The sequence below is a fragment of the Balaenoptera musculus genome, chromosome 12 (genome assembly GCF_009873245.2).
Source record: "Balaenoptera musculus isolate JJ_BM4_2016_0621 chromosome 12, mBalMus1.pri.v3, whole genome shotgun sequence".
Classification (NCBI taxonomy): domain Eukaryota; kingdom Metazoa; phylum Chordata; class Mammalia; order Artiodactyla; family Balaenopteridae; genus Balaenoptera; species Balaenoptera musculus.
Genome location: NC_045796.1, coordinates 27,278,713 through 27,300,837, shown reverse-complemented (window position 1 = coordinate 27,300,837; position 22,125 = coordinate 27,278,713). Strand labels below are relative to the sequence as shown.

At 36.0% G+C, this 22,125-nt stretch overlaps 1 protein-coding gene across 3 annotated transcripts in view; it reads left to right on the top strand.

Moving 5' to 3' along the window:
* The window catches only part of PEX7 (peroxisomal biogenesis factor 7), a 91,000-nt gene that overhangs the window by 53,048 nt on the left and 15,827 nt on the right, over nucleotides 1-22,125 (top strand). For 2 of the 3 annotated variants that reach the window (XM_036871979.1, XM_036871977.1), the window contains exons 9-10: nucleotides 11,651-11,750; nucleotides 20,151-20,183. In XM_036871979.1, the coding sequence (XP_036727874.1) occupies nucleotides 11,651-11,750; nucleotides 20,151-20,183 (133 nt within the window). The remainder of the gene's footprint in view (nucleotides 1-11,650; nucleotides 11,751-20,150; nucleotides 20,184-22,125) is intronic. The other variant, XM_036871978.1, reaches the window with a different exon arrangement.

Sequence of the window (22,125 nt, the reverse complement as noted above, 5' to 3'; positions counted from 1 at the left end):
AGTGGGATAGGGCCAAGAGGAGATGAGTCTTTATTATGCCAAAAATCCTTCCACATCAATATCTGTTCTCACATTTAACTTCTTAGTTTTGGTTACCTGGGTCTAACTTACATTTTCACACAACACTACTGTGGGGCGTGTGCTCATTTTATACAGAAGACAGTTGACTCAGAGAGAGAGAAAGACTGGCTGATGTCACATAGAGCCAACTTGAACCTAGATCTTCTATTTCCAGTCTTTTTATGTTACTTGATACCTGAAAACATCTTGTAAGCCTAGGGCTCTTATATTTCTGATCGAAATTGCTGAAAACAAGCAGAATCACTAAAAGACTCAAGTCATGTTGTCTGTAGTTTATTTTTAGATAGCTCAGCAGATATTATTTTATATGCGTATGTGTAGAGAGAGAAAGATAAAGCAAATGTGGCAAAATTTTAACAACTGGTAAATCTAGATGAAGGGTATATGGATGTTCAGTATATTATTCTTTGAATTTTTCTGTGGGTTGGTAATTAAAATAAAAACATTTGAGAGAAAAATAAGCTGTATTTGCTCATGTAAAATAAGATGCTGAAAATGTTTCTTACTATCAGTACCTTTAAATTAATTATTAAATGTGATATTTAATTATAATGTTTAATTGTAAAATAAGATAAATAGCTTTATTATGTTGCATAAGTGTGAAAATGGCCTTTAGGTGGATTGTAGTAAATTTAGAAGCCTAACAAAGCAGCAGACACAGAAATACCTTTTATCTTTGTCACATTTACTCTCGTGGGATTTGCCTTTATACAGTAAGTGTCTTTACTTTGGTGTGCATGATGGGCTTTTTTTGATCCTTATGATTATTAGCACAGAGATTTCCACGAGCAGATACTTCTTTTTCTTCCCCTTCCCCATAAAAAAAGGTCAGCCAAAGTAAACAGATAGTATAGCTGAATATGTACTCTGTCTCACAAACCTTTCATTTCAACTTTACCTAGTCCCCCTTACTCACAAAAAAAGGTCAGTTAAAGTAAATAGATAAGAAATGTGGCTGAATGTGAGCGCCTGTGCAGGCTTCAAATGATCATTTTACTTCATCTTTTAAGATAGTTGCTTTTAATTCCTCTACATTTGTTCTTCAAACCTCAAGAAGTTGTGTGGCTAATGGTATACTAACTGTTAATATTTGTGGGAACTACCACTGTATTCTTAAAATGATCCAAGAGTTGTTTAATGTTCCATGCCTTTCAGAGATCTTAGATACAAATGTCTTTGTAACTCTATCACATTTTTTGCTTTGTAGCAAAGGTTCAGTAAACCTCATCACTGATATTAAGAAAGCATCTTAATGTAGTCGTCTTTGGTTTCTTTTTTAACAATGAGAACATTTGCATTCACACCTTTGTTTAATTCTTGCAAGGATATTTTAGTACCAAATATGTTAATAAAGCATGTTGCCTGATTACAGGGTAGGACTTATCTGTTTCCTTGTTTTGTCCCTGGCATCCGGGGCATGGATATACTAAATAATTGTTTATAAATATAAGTGAATTTAAATTATATGAAAATTTACGATATCCTTTGGTCACTCTGATCTTAAAAGCCTGCAAAAGATTGTATTTAAATGAGGTTTTCACTTTAATTATGTTTGAAGTAGTAATTAATAAAACCAAATTTAAAACGGAAAGTCCTACTGAGATAAAATGATATTTTTCAAGGAGAAAACTTGCTGTTCTCTTGTATTTAAGTCAGTAATGACTAGATTGCAAAATTTTACTGTTGAACAAAACTTGGAATCTTTTATTGGTATCCTAATTGTTAACTAAAGTTACAGAAAGATATTTTTATTTTTTTCTACAATCAATTGTAATATGCACTTTGCTGTTAAATCTCTTTAAGCTTTATATTCCTAATGGTTAAGATATTTGTAGGTATGAACCAGTAACTCCCAAGTTCGTTGATATGTCCCCAAAGATTTTTTCCATTTGACTTGTTTAAATTAGAAAATTCTTAAGGTAATTATTCTCATACTGGAAATATCTTTTGATGAAGTGAAGCATAACTTTGCTAGTTAAATGCCAGGTGAAAAATGAAAATAATTTCCTATAAAATGAAACCACATACATTAATTAGAAAAAATGTGTAAGACTTTGGATTTTAAATACCTTGATTTATAACTGCAGAACATTTTTCAGAATTATTTAGTACTAACATTTTTCTTTAAGAATCACATCAAATCCATGTCTAATTCAAAACCTAATGCAAGCACACGAAGAAATAGATCTAAAAGGAGTGAGGACGCTGGTCAGAATGGCCATCATCAAAAAATCTACAAACAATAAATGCTGGAGAGGGTGTGGAGAAAAGGGAACCCTCTTGCACTGTTAGTGGGGATGTAAATTGATACAGCTGCTATGGAGAACAGTATGGAGGTTCCTTAAAAAACTAAAAATAGAACCACCATATGACCCAGCAATCCCACTACTGGGCATATACCCTGAGAAAACCATAATTCAAAAAGAGTCATGTACCACAATGTTCATTGCAACACTATTTACAATAGCCAGGACATGGAAGCAACCTAAGTGTCCATCGACAGATGAATGGATAAAGAAGATGTGGCACATATATACAATGGAATATTACTCAGCCATAAAAAGAAATGAATTTGAGTTATTTGTAGTGAGGTGGATGGACCTAGAGTCTGTCATACAGAGTGAAGTAAGTCAGAAAGAGAAAAACAAATACCGTATGCTAACACACATATATGGAATCTAAAAAAAAAAATGGTTCTGAAGAACCTAGGGGCAGGACAGGAATAAAGATGCAGATGTAGAGAATGGACTTGAGGACACGGGGAGGGGGAAGGGTAAGCTGGGATGAAGTGAGAGAGTGGCATGGACATATATACACTACCAACTGTAAAATAAATAGCTAGTGGGAAGCAGCCGCATAGCACAGGGAAATCAGCTCGGTGCTGTGTGACCACCTAGAGGGGTGGGATGGGGGGGTGGGATAGGGAGGGTGGGAGGGAGACGCAAGAGGGAGGGTATATGGGGATATATGTATACATATAGCCGATTCACTTTGTTATACAGCAGAAACTAACACAACATTGTAAAGCAATTATACTCCAATAAAGATGTTTAAAAAAAAAAAAGGCCACTCTGGGAAACTGTAAAAATAAATAAATAAATAAATAAAAGGAGTGAGGAATGTTAAGCCTTAGCTTAATGCAGTAGAAGTCACCGCTTTGAACTCTGAATTGTGCTGATTAGTTCCAACAGAAAATTTATGGATTTTGTCAGTTAATTTGCATTATAATTTAAAAAGTCTGTTGTGCAGTGTCAAAAGGCAACTGAGTGGATTTTGCTGTATATATTTATACAGCATCTAATGTAAATGTTGCTTTGCCTCATCTTCCATAGTAGGAAGTCAGAAGATAAAATCTGAAAATGAAAATAATCAATGAATTCTGTGTGTGTATTATTTAGAAAATATGGACTAAAATATCAGAAGAAACAGCTAAAAGAATTTAAAGTGATTGCCTCTGAGGTGAAGGGCTGAGGAGGTACAGCAGGAAGCGGCTGCTCTTTGTCATGAACCTTGTAGAAGTAATGGACTCTAATCTGTGCAGTTACGGTTTTTTTTAAAAAGTTATAGAGCAGGGAACCTCAGTGTTTTCCTCTCTTAGTGACTTGCATGCATAGTCAGTCTCTTTAGATCAATGGGGTACTTACCTGTCAGCTGTTAGTAGTTTACTCTGTCCCCTGAGCACTCAGGGATAAATAATTCACCTTTGAGGGCTGTCCTGAAACCCCAGGGTACAATGTGGGAATACTAAATGTTCTAAAACTGAATTCTTAGAGATTTGACCTAATAGAATGAACTATATGGAGAATAAAAACCAATTATTAATCTGTTTTCATCTTAAACAAAGCTCAGCAGCGTCCCTTTTCTTTCTTATTAGATCGTGTGTGTGTGCGCGCGCATGTGTGTGTAAAACAGTAACCATCTTGAACTAGCTTCAATAGAAAAGGGGAATATTTCTCAAAATATGGGATCCCTCAGAGTCCAAGGGTAGGCGTGTAGCAGAACCTAAGGAAAGTACTGAAACTGCTTTACTCCAAATGCCTGCTTCATCATTCCTCCTCTTTCTGCAGACTGATTTTTTTTTTTTTTCTGTTTTTCCCTTAAGCTTTCATGTCCAATCACCAGAAAAGAAACAGAATTACTTGGTCTGGTCTGTCTCTGTTTTTCTCTGTCCCACCCTTATTCGTGTCTGTGTTCTTCCCCTCACCCCCTTCACTGTATCCATCCTCCTCTGAGGAGAGAGTTGTTCAACAAAGGAGATCCTTGTAATCTGTGCAGACATTTCACAGCCTGATAACCCGAGTGGGTTTATTCACAAATGCTTAGCTGCTGAGGTGAAGACATTAAGTATTTCATGGTGATAGAGCTAATCAATGACCAGAGCACGGGCAGGCAGCTGCTGTGAGTTGAATGTTCTTCAGCACTGAGGTGTGGAGTGAGGTTCTACTGCAGCCTCACCTGATCATGTTAATCACGTCATCGTCTGTACTTCTGTGAAATGCTCTTCTGCTCCAGGTAGTCACATGTTGGCACCAGTTACAGTTGAGATGTACATAGACTATTCGTCTCCCTGAGATACTGATACTACTTCACGAGTAGATAGCGTTCTTACCATTTCTTTTTTAGTTAGTTTCTTTTGTAGTCAGATATTTGTTTGGAACTTTACTGCGAAATTATTTCATGGTTCTTCAGTTTGGACCAGTAAGCAGTGAACAAACCCAGTGTGAGTTTTTCTTTTTTCCTTTATCTCCTCTTGTTGAGGTGTGGCATTCTTCGGAAAGTCATCTGCATCCCTATGGATCACAGCCATAAATACTTCCAGAACAAGCCTTCCATCAGCTAATGGTTTTCTTTAATTTGCCAAAGTACTCTAGGCTTTGTGGTGTATGGTTCCTGGGCTTAATGTTTATTGTGATGAAGTAGAGTCAGCCCATCTAAAATACTGATCTAATTAAAGTCTTAATTGAAATATTATTATTAATTCATTTGGATAAAGAAGCTTAAGTCTAGAATTTTATCATATTTAACCCTGAAAGTTTGTAAATATGGTATGGTTTCCGGATATCTGTAATTCAGTGTTCTAAAAGTCATCTGTGAAAATTGTTAAGTAATTCTTCAAAATTAATCATATATTCTTCATTTAGCAGGCAATTAGTATTTTTCTGTTTTAAACTTTATTTTGTTATTACCAGTTCCAAAAACAAACAAAAAACACAAATAACTCTCCAGTCTAATCATTCAAATAAAATGAGCATTAGCACTCAATAAGCATTTTTGAATTAATTAATGAAAGTTTACCTCTTTAAAAAATTGTTTTGATAGTCTACAATTTCTGTTTTTTTAATCCCCTCCAAAAGTGATACAGATGATAAAATAATAAGGCCATGATTTCATGTGTTCTACCCAGGGGGTTGTGACTTCAAAAGGATGGGAATCTCTGAGGTTACGAAAAGAGCTGATCACTTGAGTGATACCTAAGTTAGGAAGAGAAAGCAAGGTAGATGAGAGGATGCAGTAAGTGCACATACAAAAATATTGGAAGAGAGAAAGGAAGATTCCTATGCTTCTTGCCATGGGAATGCAGATTTATTCTAATTCATGATTTCCTTGGGGTATTGGTTTTGAATCTAAATTGGCAGGCTAATGGAGTCTTGGTGTGGGCTTTGGTTTATGAAATTTTCTATGGAGTTTGAGGAGTTTGGGGGAAGCCTGACTTGGTCCAGTTCATTTGAATTTTCAGGATGTTAATCAAAACCACCTGAAGAGTCCCAGATCCTTCCCAGCTATATTCCAGATTCCCTGGCATGGCCCAGGCCTAGAGAAAAAGGGAATGGGAGCATCTTTCGGTAGAATGTACTGGACTTGAAGCCAGTAGTGTCTCGTGCCTTGGGGCTGCCGTTAGTTATGTCACCATGAATTGCTTAATTTCTTTGCCCATAGTCTCCTCATCTCTGAAGTGAGAATAATTATACCCTCTATATCTACTTTGAAAAGTTTTTGTGCTGATCAAAAGCAGTACAAGAGAATGAGAAAGCACTCTGTAAACTGTGTCAGTCTTTGTTGCTGAGGATGGATTGGGTAAAGTGAAGGAGTCAGTTTTGGATCGTCTTTGTTCTTTATTATTGGTAAGCTGGAACTAACAGCTGTTAATACACTAACAGGTTATTAATAAATTCTTCCCAGTAATTTGTTAACCACCAGTGATCAGTGATTCTCAAAGTGTGGGCTTAAGACCAGCAATATCAGCTTCACCTGGGAACTTGTTTCTGAAGCAAATTCTCAAGCCACACTCCAGAACTTCTGAATCTGGTTTTAACAAGCCCTCCAGGTGACTCTAATGCAAACTTAAGTTTGAGAGCCACTGGTCTAGATCAGTGCTTCTCAATTAATGGGTAATGCCCCCCACGGAGGTCAGACGTTCTCAACCTGGGCTGCACGTTACAATCACCTGGAGAATGTTTGCACCTCCCAAAGCCGGTGGTGCACCCCAGACCAATTAAATCAGGATTTCTAGGAATAGTGGTCACAGGTCAGTATTTTTTAAAAGTTTCTCGGTTGATTCCAGTATAGTCAAGGTTGAGAACCACTGCCCTATTGGCCTCACCTTCTGCCTGAAATCACTACTGTTTCTAATGGGAATTTATCAGATCTGTATCTTGAAATAAGTTAAGTTGGAGAAGTACTGCTTTGGATGGTGATTCCCAAACCTAGCTAGCTGAGCATCAACATTCCCTGCGAAAAGCTTTCTGGATTCCTTTCAGACCCAGTCAATTGGAATTTTCAGGAAAAAATTCCTCAGCAAAGCTGGGGAATGTGTATTTTCTGAATGTCTGGTATAAGGAGTTTTTGGTCCATCATTTGGGAACCACATCAAAAGGTGATTTAAAAGTTACCTTATTTGTGAGGTTGGCCTTAGTTATCTATCTTGTCCTTAATATCCTCACTTAATTTTTTTATTCATCCATTCATGAACTATTCTTTGGATGTCCATGTGTCAGACAGATACTTTTATACATGTAAGAGATACAAATAGGATACTGTCCCTGAATTCAAGGAGCTTAGTGCCTATTACAGGAAAATAGATCTGTAAGTAAGTAAATGCATGGAAGCATTGTAAGTATTATGATAGAAGCCAGAAACATGGGAATCATTCTTGATTTCTTCTGTCCTATGGATTCTTCTGCCTAAATTTATCTCCAGTCCATGAACCTTTCTTAATCTTCACTGTTACCACCTTAAATCCAAGCTGCTTTCTCTGCTTTCCACCTAGCTAACTCCTCAACCTTCAGATTTCAGCTCAGTGTCACTTCCTTGGGAGTTCATTCTTACATCCTTCTGCGTTGTCTTTTGGGGCATTTGTCAACTGCAATTACATTTGTGTTTTTGTGATTTAAAAAAAAATGTCAGTCTACCCCACTGGCCTGTGAGCTGTGGAAGGGCTGAGGCCAGGTCTCTCTTGCTTCTGGTGCTTATACCTCACACATTCTAGGGCTTATAAATTGTTGAATGAATAAGTAATTAAATAATGAGGAAAGAAGCTGTTGTTACATTTTTGCTCATCACTCTAGAGAGTGCTGGACCCAAATAGTGCAAACAGAGGGAATTACAATGGTGCAATTTGCTTAAAATTTCAAAAACACCAGATGACTATGAGTTACTAATGAAGGACCTAAAATGCCTTCTGATCCCTAAAAAATTAAATTATGAGCAGTGTGAAAACAAAAACCTCACAATTACTATCTGATTACTAATTAATAACCAATTTAAATTAATGTACATGTAAGGCATTGAAAAGTTGCCAAAACATTTCCCCATCTTTTTCTTGTAGTTAGGAAAGACTCACAAAGAGTTAATAACTAACTCAAGTTGAAAACAGGAAAGAAAAAGGAAGAACTTTGAAAAATATTTTAAACCCTTTGCTGAATTCACCTGTAGGCTTAATTTCAAAAGCATTAGTATAGAGATTTCAAATTACATTTTAATCAAGTAAAAAGTAATTTCAGCTTAATTTTTGAAATAATTTTGGTCTTTTATTTGACACAGTGCTACATGCTTGCTTTGTTCAAGAATTGTGCAGTCAGAAGGCAAAAAGGAACTCAACCAAGACATTGTACTATGATGAATTTTTCTCTCTTTCCATCTCCAATTTAAATGAAAAATGTCCCTACAGTTCTGTAATATTTTTAATCATTGGAGGCCTGTCCAGTATATTTACTTCCCATGAGAGAGCTTAAATAGTCAGTGATTTCATCAGCAAAGAGACGAAAAGGCACCAAGTAGTATACGTGCTGGACCAAAACAAACATTTCACTTAAAAATAATGTGCCTTATTTGACCACTTAATGATATATGTAGCCTGACTTCTCCCATATTAAAAGGAGGCTATTTTACTTGTGTGGTAGGTGCATGAAGGCTCTCGGATATATAGAACTTTTGGGGCCCTAGAGTCCAGAGGAAGATTGCAAGGAGAGACCTTGCCCACTCCCTTAATTGCAATCGTGAGAAAACCTGGAGAAAAACTCGCCTCCTCCTTACAGTTCACCCCTTCCTGTTGGAATTTGAACGGAGATAGATAAAAAAATTCTGGCAGTGTACATGTCAAACTGTTAACAGTGGTTGCCCTTGGAGGGTGGGAATGAGGAAAGAAGGACATACATTTCTTTTGTTATTTATTGAAAAGGCCAATTATGATTAAAAAACAAATTATAGTTTATAGTCATAGTGCTCAGCTTTTGGTTTTCTCAACTTATTTGGCTTATGCAATTTACTGTATTCAACTTGATATTTTTGATAAGACGTTTTAATTTACTGAAAATTATTAATATTAATATTGCTTTTTCTGGTTTTCCTGGCTCCTCCCTTTGAGGTTGAGAAAATTGAAGCTCGGGTTCTCCCTATTTCACACACCCTCTAAGGCAACAGCTGGATTCATGTTCCATGTCCTCCTGTGGGTTTCAGTGTTCACATAGTTTTTACCTGCGTGTTCCTCACTGATGCTTCTGTGAAGTTTTTGTGGTGTTTGTTTTTCTGTATTATGTAGGATTTTGGTTTTTTTCAGTAAGAGTGTTGGTCTAGGCACCTAGTCAGCTATTCTGCTGGGAATGAACCTCCCATCATTTTTGCAGCATAATATACACTTTGTATATTACATAGTTTCTATCAGAGCTATGAAATGGTATCATAACCAATAGCACTTTTATGGCATTCACTAGACTAGCCCTCCCTTCACCAAATACTAACCTTAGAGTTTTAGCATGCATTTTGTTTGATGAGGTTTTTTTGCAAAATGCAGATAAATACTTGATAGTTTTTCCTGTGTTAAAATTAGGATGGTATGAATCTGTGGTGTGGAACTGGGTGGGGCTGTGACTGCCCATTAAGCTATGTATTAGCGCAAATTCAAATTGACTTTTTGAGTAGAATTTCAGCTCTCCTGCATGTGTGACTTTCCCTATCACACTTATTCAAGCTGAAGTTGGATGGTTTCACACTTGTGTCCTCATTAGGTAACCTAATGTTCATAAGGCCCACCTCTCCTGTCCTCAGTGCAGCCTTATCCTTTAACTGGCTTAAAATAACAATAAAAACTGTTTTCTAGGAACTTGTCAGGAGGGTATAAATGAATCCTTGTTGCTTTTTATTATCCCTAAAAAATTCTAAAAGAAACCAGTCTTTATGGTTTGTCTAAAGAGTAACCCATTCTACTGAAATAAAATCTAAATCCCAAATGAAGTCAGAGAGCTGATACCTGGATTAAATTGACCTTCCCATAGAAGGACTCTGCTAAACTACCCTTTGGGGTGATGCCATTGACTCATGAGTAACAGCCCATGAAACAACATCTCTGTGTTTCCTTAAGAGATGTTGAGGATGCTCTTCATTACCTAAGCATAGGGTTTCTTCTCTGTGAACTCCCAAGGATGAATTTCCTTCTGAGATTTCCAAGAGCAATTTAGATGTAGACACTATGAATTCAGGGCCTGATCGTGTCTCCCTTTCTTCTTTGGCTGATGGAAAGCTTAGCGTCTCAAGGTCCTCCCTGTCAAATATATACAACTTCATGAATATATTTTTGTTTACCAGTCTCATTGCAGGTTTGAATTTACTTTACTATCCTTACTTTTCCTTTAACTTACATATTTTTGCCATATTAAATGCATATTTTAAAAACCATTTTGAATATTTTTTGGAACAAAGTGGGTATATGCAAAATCATTTGATTATTGTTTCAAATAATGCAAATCAGTAAATAACCATGTTTCAGGAATGAAATTACACAATTACATATTTACTTTTGGTTATTCAAAATCTGGAACATTAGATTTCAGTACAATTTCTGTCTCTAGACCCAAAGGAACAAATATGCAAAGACAGTGGAGACCGCTATTATGATTTCTGAGAGAGACTGCAGCCTGTTCCCTCATTTGTTTGGACAGGAAAATTTTCAAAAGTAAAATCACTCTCTTTAAATATTGTATAGATTTCAGTAATCTGATAAATGAGCTATTTATTCATTGTCTCTCTGGTACCCAACAGTGGATTATCCATAGCAACAATCCTTTTCAAACTTAATGAGACCGACTCTGTATTTATTAGGGAAATAATACCACCAGGTTAAACAAACTGACTGTTGGTTCTGTGTATTTACTCTCTTTCAAAGAGATCTGCTAAACCTTCAGTGTGTTCCATGTCGTAGATCATTAGGGAAGCTGAATTGGATATGACTCTATGATTCTGAATATGCCATTTTTGTGGTGTGTTTAGAGTCAAATAATAAAGATGATGAGCAAATAAAGCTTTAGACATAAAGTACTATTTTGTGCATTGAAAATAGGGCCAAATTCTTCTCCGTGCAGTAGAAATCAGAGATATATTATGATAAATATTACCACTCCCAGTCTATAGAGGATAAATAGAATACTTAATATTGGCCCAGGAAAACATATTTCAGTTTTTCTTTACGCTAGAAATTACATTGACGTGGACTCTATAAGAAAGGCTGTGCCTCAGAAAAAAGGTAGTTTCAGAATTGCAGAGATTTTCATAAGAGAACAGATTCTTTTTAAAGACTTTGAATTGCTGTTGAAATGTAAATTAAACCTGCAATCTTTTCATGTCAGTTGTTGAGAAATGAAGTAGTATTTAAAAACACAAAATGTTAGAGTTCATGTAATCCAATATCCTTATTTTATAGCCATGAATGCTTTTAGAAATTGCTAAAAAACTCTAGTGTCTCTCATCTCAAATGTCCTTGTACTATATAAAAAAAACAAACAACCAAAACTTGTTAGGCTTCCATCCTACAAAGTATGCTAATAAGAATATAATAAACTTTTGCAAGGGTAGATTGATTAATAATTCCATTTGGTTTTTGTCTTTTTATATACAGTAGAAAAGAGCACATTTTTTTCTTTATTAGATTTTTAAATGTAGATTAGTAGTGGGGCTCTGCATTTATGAATTGGTTGAACCTGTTTTGATGAAATCTGCTATGTTAAATATCTATTTTTTCTTAGATAAAATTTTTTGTAGTTTTAATATTTAAATTATTTCTTTTTCTTTATGTTCACAGATTCTGGAACTTTTCAAAGCCTGACCCTCTTCTTGAAACAGTGGAACATCATACAGAATTTACTTGCGGTTTAGATTTAAGTCTTCAGAGTCCTACTCAGGTAATGGATCAATCTCCTCATGTTTTTTCTACCCATACAGTTTACAAATACCTCTACATGTGGCATGTGTTGCTTTTATGAGCAAGAGTCTTGCCTTTAGGGCAGGGCAAAGTACGTTTACTTAATAAACCTGATCTTTTTTTGCTGTATAAACTTGAGCATTTGAAATACTAGGGAAGAAGAGGTATCCAGAAACTTGGCATACCTCTCTCCTTTTGAGAGATTGACTTGTCTGAGAGGAAAAGGAAACTTCCCCAAAAGTATTGTGCTTAACATTGTAGACCTCTTCCAATGGGTAACAAAAGAAGAATGGAATGAGGAAGGATTGTCCCCAGAGGTTGGTGGGAGTCAAGAGTATGTGGTCCTGGATTCAGCTGTCCCGCTAAGCATTTGAGATGACGGGCAGGTCATTTCTCTGTCAGGACTGTCACCCTCATCTCCACACCCCACGACGGAAGAGAGGCTTTACATGAAGAACAAAGTAGAGGAGAGTGGCAACTGTTTTAATTACTAAAGTTCACATTTCCCCCCTTTTTTTCTCTTGAGGACTTCAGAGTCAGTATTTTAGATTTTAAATATTCTTCAGGTTTTTTAAAAAAGCAGCTTCAGTTTTGAAAATTGTAAACTCAGGTCAGAAACACTGGACTATGTTGAGTGATAAGATACTTTATAATACAGACTATGTGAAAACACCAACATATCAATGGAACAAAGTAATATGTGAACATTCTACAGTATGACTAAGAAGTTATGCATTTATGATAAATTTTAGAAGTTAGACAAAAAACAAATTACATTTCTCAATACTGTATTCTTAAGTTTAAGTGAATACGTGGGTTTCTTATTATTTTAGGAGTTCAAGACAATTCTGAGTTTAAAATATTTTCATTAGACATTAGAATATTCTCATTAACATTAGAATAATTGTTTGAAAATGACTTAACAGCATCTAAGAAGAGAACAAATTGAAATAGTGAGGGGTGAAATGGCATTATCTTTAATGTGTATACAATGTGCTTTAAATGTACTAGTTCTTTTTCTGAGAAAAACATTTATTATAGATGATTTTTTAATAAAATAATTATACCCATTTGCTATCCCAATTTTAAAAAGTTGTAACGTACCTATTGAAATATGGCAATACCCAAAAAATGACCCTAAATAGATATCTTCCTTCTCATATATTTCTATTAACCCATCTCTGTGATCCCCAGACTGTGGCCTGAGGCAACACATGTGCCTCCGTGACACATGGCAGTTCCTCACCCGGGTCTTGGAGAGAGCCAAATGTCGAATTAGTGTTTTCACTTTCTTCAGATAAGTACCTCGAAGTGTAATTCCTGGATCATATAGTAGTTCTATTTTTAATTTTCTGAGGAATCGCCAGTATTTTTTTCCATAGTGGCTACACCAATTTGCATTCCCACCAACAGTGTATAAAGGTTCCCTTTTCTCCACATCCTCACCAACGCTTATTATTATTATTATTATTTGGCTGCGTTGGGTCTTCGTTGCTGTGCGCGGGCTTTCTCTAGTTTTGGTGAGCGGGGGCTACACTTTGTTGCGGTGCATGGGCTTCTCTTTGCAGTGGCTTCTCTTGTTGCAGAGCATGGGCTCTAGGCGCACAGGCTTCAGTATTGTGGCACGCAGGCCCTAGAACATGTGGGCTTCAGTAGTTGTGCCACGTGGGCTCAGTAGTTGTGACTCGTGGGCTCTAGAGCGCAAGCTCAGTAGTTGTGGTGCACGGGCTTAGTTGCTCCGTGGCATGTGGAATCTTCCCAGACCAGGGATCAAACCCGAGTACCCTGTATTGGCAGGTGGATTCTTAACCACTGCGCCACCAGGGAAGTCCTAGAGTTAATTTTTGTGTATGGTGTAAGATAGTGGTCCAGTTTCATTCTTTTGCACGTGGCTGTCCAGTGATTTGTGTTTTTAAAGGTCATTCTGGCTGTTGTGGGAGAATAGACCATAGGTATGATTGGAAGCGGGGAAGTCATATTGGAGTATCTTGGAGTAATCAGGCAAAAGACAATGGTGACTTAAAATCTAAGAGATGTAGAGATGGAAAGATTCAGAATAAATTGCTGGATGTTTCATATGGATCAACTTAATAGTTTGGAGATAGTGATTGTAGGATTTGCTGCTGGATTGGAAGTAGGCTATGAGAAAAACAGAAGAATCAATTTGGATTTGGATCTGAAAAACAAGGTGAAATAGGGGAAGAGGAAGGAACTTCAAATAGGAACAATCAAGAGTTGTGTTTCAAATGTCTCCTGTTAGACATTCAAATGGAGATAGGCAGTTTGATAGAGGCTGTCCACCTCAGGGAAGAGTTCAGGGCTAGAGACACAAATATGGGAATTTTTAGCATATAAATGGCTTTAAAAGTTTGGGGGCAGAGTGAAATTATCTGGAGAGAATATGTGGAAGAAGAGGCTCAGAAAAAGCTAGAAGCCTGAAAGAAGAGAATTCCAGCAAAGGGGATTGAGAAGGAATGACTAGTGAGGTAGAAGAAAAACTATAAAAGTATGGTATCTTTGAAGTTCAAAGAAAATAGTAGTTCAAGGAGGAGAAAATCACACATGCTGCTGGTGGGAATATAAAATGTTGCCATCACTTTGGAAAAGTTTGACAGTTTCTTAAAAAGTTAAATGTAAATTTACCATACACCTCAGCAATTACACTCTTAGATATATACTCAAAAGAAATGAAAATATATGTCCACATGAAGACTGGTATGTGAATGTTCATAGCCAGAAAGTAGAAGTAATCCAAACGTCCATCAACTGGTGAATGAATAAACGAAATGTGGTATACCAATGCTACAACATGGATGAATCTCCAAAGTATTATGCTAAGTGAAAGAAGCCAGATACAAAAGACTACATATTGTATAATTTTGTTTATATAAAATGTCCAGAAAATGCAAATCTATAAAGATAGAAAGGAGATTAGTGGTTACTTGGGGAAGGAGCTGAGAATGGGAATTATCTGCAGATGAACACAAAGGGTCTTTAGGGAGTGATGGAAATGTTCTAAAACTGGATTGTGGTAATAGTTATACAGCTGTGTAATGATACTAAAAATCATTGAATTGTACACTTAAAATGGGTGAATTTTATGGTATTTAATTTATATTGGGTTGGCCAAAAAGTTCGTTTGGGTTTTTCCATAAGTTGTTTCTGAAAAACCTGAATGAACTTTTTGGCCAACCCGATACCTCGGTGAAGCTGTTTAAAAAAAGAGAGATAGAATGGGAAAAGTTCTGATTTTTCCTAAGATGTAAAAAGATGAAAATCTTTTCACTATAAAAATAAGAAAAAAGGCAGATAAACTATAAAATCAGAACTTTGTGAACCCATCAGAGAGCTGAGGTGGCAGGGAAAAGAAGTAGCCTGAAATCCAAAGAGAGACAGACCCCTTCCTCTAAGGAGAGATGGGACACTAGGACTATTTTACCTGTGACAAAGCACAGGAAGACACAGCTGCTATACGAAAGGGATATAGTGGGAAAAGTGAACAACATGTGTGAACAAATGAGGGATTTCAGCAGAGAGATGAAAATATAAGAAAGAATCAAATGAAAATAGAAAAAATTTAGAAGTACAGTACAAGGGATACAGTCCTTCAATATACTCATCAGTAAATTTAGAGATAGGTCACTAGAAACTACCCAAGCTGAAACAATAGGAGAAAACAAGAATGAGGGAAGTAAAAGAGAACAGAACATCCAGGAACTATGGGAAAATATCAGATTGGAGTCCAGATGGAAGGAGAGAATAGGGAAGAAGTATTTAAAGAAAATTTTCCAGGGAATTCCCTGGCAGTCCAGTGGTTAGGACTCAGTGATTTCACTGCTGTGACCCGGGTTCAGTCCCTGGTTGGGGAACTAAGATCCTGCAAGCTGCGTGGCATGGCCAAAAAAAAGAAAATTTTCCAAAATAGTAAAAGTTGTGAAACCACAGATCCAAGAAGTCCAGAGAAACCCAAGCAGGATTTAAACAAAGAATCAAAACATCAAGGCATACCCATATTCAAACTGCTAAAAAACAAAGATAAGGAGAAAATTTTAAAGGCAGACAGAGGAAAAAAGAAACATATCCAGAAGACTAGAGATAAGAATTACAGCAGACTTCTTGTCATAAATCATATAGGCCAGAAGATGATGAAATGTCTTTTTAAAGTACTGAATGAAAAAACTGTAAACCCATAATTCTATACCCATTGAAAGTACCATTTGAATATAAAGAGAAAATAAGGAAATTTTCAGACAAAGGAAAGCTGAGAGCACATCTCTGCTGTAAGAAATGTTAAAGGAAGTTCTGTGCAGAGAAATAAGCCCAGACCAAAATGTGAAACTATGGAAAGAGAGAAAAGGAGGGAGGGAGGGAGGAAGGAAGGAAGGGAGGGAGGGAGGAAGGGAGGGAGGAGGGAAGGGAGGGAAGGAAGAAGGAAGGAGAGAAAGGGAAGGAAAATGAAAGGAAGGGAAGGAAGGGAGGGAAAGAAGGAGAGAGAAAAAAAACCTCTGGAAATGGCAAAAATGAAGTAAATGTACCAGACACTTTTTAAGTTAATTTTATCACTCTGAAAAATAATTAACTGCCTAAAGCAAAAGTAGTATTGTATTCAATACATTTGTGTACAATATACTGTAAGGTTTTTAATATATGCAAAAGTAAAATGTAGGACAATAATAGAACAAGGGAAGAGAGGGAGGAGTTAGAAGTATACTGTTGTAAAGGCATTACTACATGCAAAGTGCTATAATACTATTTGAAGGCAGACTGTGATAAATTCAAGATGTATATTGTAAACCCTATGGTAACCTCTAAGAAATTTTTAAAAAAGAGCTATCATTAATAAGCCAATGGTGGAGATGATTATTTTTAAAATCGATTACTTCAACATAATAAAAGCCACATAGAAAAATCCTTAGCCAACATCATACTCATTGGTGAAAGACTGAAAGCGTTTTCTTTAAGATCAGGGATAAGACAAGGATGTTCACTTCTACCACTTCTATTCAACATAATATTGGAAGTCCTAGCCAGAGCAATTAGTCGAGGAAAAGAAATAAAAGGCGTCTAAATTGGAAAGAAAGAAGTAAAATTATATCTTTTCTCAGATGACATGATCTTATATGTGGAAACCTTTGAATCCAACCATTTCAACAATTATATTAAATGTAAATGGTCTAAACACCGAAATTAAAAGACATTAAAAGTGATAGATATGTGAGGGACTTTGAGAAGACTAGGTCAAGATTTAGTGACCTATCAGATTTGGGGTTTGAAGAAGAGGTTTTCTGACTCCAAGTTCTAGGATTTGGTTACTCTGTATAACATTTTCAGTGATTAGTTTATCCTGTTCTCCATTTTATTTATACTGTGTCTTGGGCTTTAAACTTTCCTTTCAAACTAAGATCATGATCCCAACCAATATGTTTTTTTTAAAAAAGCATATCTAACATTAACACATTTTAACCCAAACATTTATTTTTATTATTAATGTATAGTTTTACCAAGTAACATTAAACTCCCTTCTAGGGGAAATAAGAATCAAGTTCTTAGTGAATCTCCCTATATTTTTCTCACTTATTTTATCTCAGTTGTCTATTGCTATATAACAAACTCCCCCACAATTTAGTGGCTTAAACAACAATTTTCTTTGCTCACAGTTCTGTGAGTCAACAATTTGGGCTGAGCTCAGCCAAGCAGTTCCTCTGTTGGTGTCTCATGTGGCTCCAGTCATCTGGTGGCTTAACCAGGACTGGGTGGTCTAAGATGGCCTCACATAGATGTGTAGGGTGTAGCACTGGTTGTCTTCTGATCCATGTGTCTCTAGATAAGTCCAGGTTTCTTCACCTAACAGTTGTAGCTTTCCAGGAGGGTGAGAGCAAAAGCTGCAAGGTGTCTTCAGGACTAGACTTTGAAGTCACACAACATTCCTTCTGTGGCAAAGCAAGTTACAAGGCCAGCTCAGATTCAGAGAGTGACAGAGAGACTCCACCTCTTGTTGGGAGGAGCTGCAAAGAATTTGTAGCCATTTAAAATCTACCACATTAACCTTTTGTTGGTATAGTTGGTAGTTTAAGTTATTTTTGACATATAATATTTATCCTTTATTCTCACAAATATGTATTCAAGTTTACTGGTTGCATGTTAATTTAATTTCACTCTTTGTTCATAGTTTATTCTCTTAGAAAGTATCTTTCCCTCACCTCTTAGAAAGTACCTTTCCATCTGCTTTCAAAAACTTGTCATCTCTTGTGGTGATCTTAACAGCTGTGAGACTTTGCTGATGTTACTTTTGGGCTCCCGTGTCTTAATATATTCCCTGTCTTAAAAGAGATTTTTCTTGTATTTATAATTTTATATTTATAATTTTCTTTTTAGCTTCTCCATTCTTAGAGTTCTGAAAAATGAGATCCAAAGACATTCTTGTATTATAACCTTCTTTCTTTTTGACAGAGTGTAAGATCTTGTCTTTAAAGGTTTAAAACTTGACAAGTAAGTGTCTGGGGTCATTCTTTAAGGATAATTGCTGAGAAATACTCTGTGCCCTCTTGTTAACCAGGCTGAAATCATCTTTCACTTCAGAAAAATTTTCTTTGAATTTTTTCCCTCTGATCTTGATTTGTATAGTCCTGGCATTTTCTCTTTTCTTTCTTATCCTTATTATCCCTATATTGGAAACCTTTTTTCTGTTTTTAGGCTTATGATTCTAGACCTGTAATATGTCCATTTGTATAATTGGGATTTTCTGTATTAATGTATTTTTAGAATCCCTGACTTCGTGCTCTGCAGTATCAACTCTGCTCTTTTGAATGCTCATGGACATTTAGTTTAGTATGTATAAGCTGGGTACAGGTTTATATATCATTACACATTCCTTTTGGAAGATAGTTATTTCTCTTTTAAATCCCCTTTAGAGTAGGCATTATTAGTTCATTCCAAGACATCTCATCTATGTGTTTAATAAAGTTATCTTTTTTCCCCATGATGAAATTGGGAAATTATATTTAGAAGAAAGAAAAAAGATTACCCATGGTTTTGCCACTCTAGAAAGAATCTCTATTATACCATATTAACTTGTTTCTTTTCAGCCCTTTTTAAGGAATTTTTATTTGAAGTGTAACACCCATATTGGAAAATGCACATATTTTAAGTGTGCAACTCAGTAAGTTATCAAGAAGTAACTATACCTGTGTAACTACCATTTAGGTTAAGTATGGAACACACTACCAGCATCCCTAAAAGCCCACTCATGTTTCCTCCCAAATCTTATACCCCTTTCTCCTTCCCAAAGATAAGTACTCTCCTTTTCATTTTGTTTCAGTGGAAGATGCTTAGATTTGGTTGTGATTTAAACTAGTTCTGTAGGTGTGTTTTTAAAAGTATATTTGACTTTATTAATGTTTTAGCAAAAAAAATTAGCAATATGTGTGTGTGTGTGTGTGTGTGTGTGTGTATATATACACATAGAATCATTATGCTGATGTAATGTGGCAGTTCTATCTCAATTAAAATAAAATAATAAAGAAACAACAACAAAAATATTAGGGTATCATTTAAAAATTCAGCTCATGTTTTGATTCAAATCCCTATTCCCACAATCTTAGATATCAGGTTTAAAGGTTGACAGTGGATAAAATATTTTAAAATTCTCAGTATGAGGTTGGAAAATCAGATTTTGAAGATGGCTAGCATTATTGGTAGTTAGGATATATATGTCCTGTTCACCTTTAATCTGAAGTGATATTTTCTGCATCTGTCGCAGACTAGCTTTAGAGTTGAAAAGAACACGTGCCGGAAGCACCCAGTGTCCTCAGGCATTAGTCTCTGTTGTTTCCTCTTTGATGCTTTCATAATTGTGTAATTTTTAGCTTAAAACTGTATGACAAATGCTTGTTTTCCCCCAGCCATAAAACCTTCCCCAGGCCCAGCTCCATAGGATCTTGGTGTAACCCTGTGTCTACTGCCCCCTGCACTGCATGAGTTGCCCTTGCAGTGAGACCTTCTGAAATTGTTGACGCCTTAGCCTCTGCTGCCTCTGGGCTGCCATTCCTGAATCAGTCATTTACTCTCTTATTCATTTTTCTTTCTCTAGACTATAGAGCATTACTTATTAAAAAACAGCAGACTTGACACACAACAAGTTACTTTTCAAAAAAACTTCATTTGGGCTCTTGGTCCTACCAGCTTACCTCTGAAGTCTTTTTGATTTTGTAACCCACTCTCCACAATGTCGTTCCTCAACCTTCTGCAGTATCATTAACACTCCGGACATTTGTCCTTACCTCCTATCTTATTGTTAAAATAGACAAGAATGAATATCTTCTTCCAGCTCTATCACCTCAAAATATTTATGTTGCATCTCTCTTTTTCCCCTTTCCATTAGGTTCCTAATTTTCTCATTGGCTTCTTCATCCAGGTCAGTAATCCACCGGTTTTTGTTTTGTTTTGTTTTTTGTTTTTAGACCATCAGCCAGTTCTTTTCTCTATTTTCAAAACTCACTTGATCCCACTGTCTTACCTCCCTACCAGTAAATTCAGTTTCTCATCTAGTATTAGACATTGAGAATTAGTAGTTTACCTGTTGCTTTTAGTTTCTCAAAGTCAACACTCTCTTTTAAGCCCCTGTATCTATCTTCCTTTCATCATTCAATTGAAGCTAAGCCCCAAAAGGTCACTAGTAAAAGCTCCTGAAAACCAAGTTAGCCTTTTCTCAGACTTTTTTTAGCTATATAATGTTAATTTTTTTAAAAGAAAAATCTTCTCCTCCTATTGCTTTAATGCTAACCATGCTAAGCAGTTTTCCTTACCTGTTTGCTAAATATCTCCATCTCTTAGGCCAGTTTCTTCCTTACCATCCTTCCAAAAGCAGATATTCTCCAATATACAAGTCTTAGTCCTCTAACTTTTATGCATCTTCTTCTTGAAGCTGGCGTTTAATTATATGTTAGTGATGCTTGACCCATTTATCCGATTGCCTTTACTGTGTGATCTCAGTAGATGTTATTATATACTTATCCTTCAGTATTCCTAACGTGGTCAATTGATTGCATGATGGGGCCAGACTAGAGACCTGGGAAACCATCCTAGTTTTCTTGTTTCTCTTTGCATCCCTAAATTCAAATGGGCATCAAGCTTATGAATTTTTCCTCACCAATATCTCTGAAATGTGGACCATACTATTCTAGCTCCACTGCCTTAGATAAGCATTTATTAGTATCTCTGCCATGGATGACTGCAGTAATCTCCTAACTGGTCTCTAAGCTCTTTCCATCATTCCACTGATTTCTCAGCACTGCTTATGGGGAGAGCTCTCCATAATGCAAGTCTGATTTTGTTAGTCCTTGACCTGAAATATATCAATGGCCCCATTAAAGGCAGCAACAAGATGAAGTTTGCCACCCTTATTACTGTTAATCAACATGGTTCTAAAAATTGTAGCCAATTAGTAATAGGAGAAAACAAAATGGAATATAAATATTTTTAAAAGGTAGAAAATTTTATCATTATTTGTACTTCATACTATTGTCAAATGTTATAATCCAAGAACATCAACTTTAAACCTATTAAAAATAACAAGTGTTCAATAAGAAGATCAATTAAAATATACAAAAATGAACACCATGTGGATACCAGTAATCATCAGTTAGAAAATAAAATGGCAAAAATTACTTTTACATGGCAACAACTGTGTGTGTGTATGTATGATACAAAGAAGAATAAAAATTTTAAAATGTGCAGGACTCTAGATAAAGAAAATTATATGCCTTCACTAAGGGACTTTTAAAAAAATCTAGAATAAATGAACAGACATAATCATGTTCTTGCAACAGAACACGTTTTTTTTTTTCTTACGGCTGTCATTTTTTTAGGCCTTTCTCATTTTATAAAGATATTACGTTTGCCTCCTAACAGGCCTTTCTCTTTTTGGAACGCATGGTCAGTCACTCCTGTGATTGCTCTTTAACTAGTCTGACCGTTAACTTTCTGCCATACTGGTTACATACCAGTTTTAATTTACAAATCGACATAGTTAAATTGTCATCCTCATCATGTCCTCTCAGAAACCTTTCAAGAGGCAGCTTATTACCTCCATAGTAGAGTCTGAACTGTTAATCCTACTTTCAAGACTCAATATAATCTATGTTGCTTTTTAATTTTATTTCTCAACCATCCTATGGAATCTCCCTATTTCATACCAATTGTATTTTATTATTTGTGATCTCCATGTGTTTGCCACTTTTCCCCTCACCGTCCTCCACTTCTGCCTGGGCAAAGTATTTCTGCCTTTCCAAGTCCTGGACAAGGTCTTCTATTCCTTCTCTCCTTTCTCTTTTTTTTCTTCAGTAGATATTCGAGTC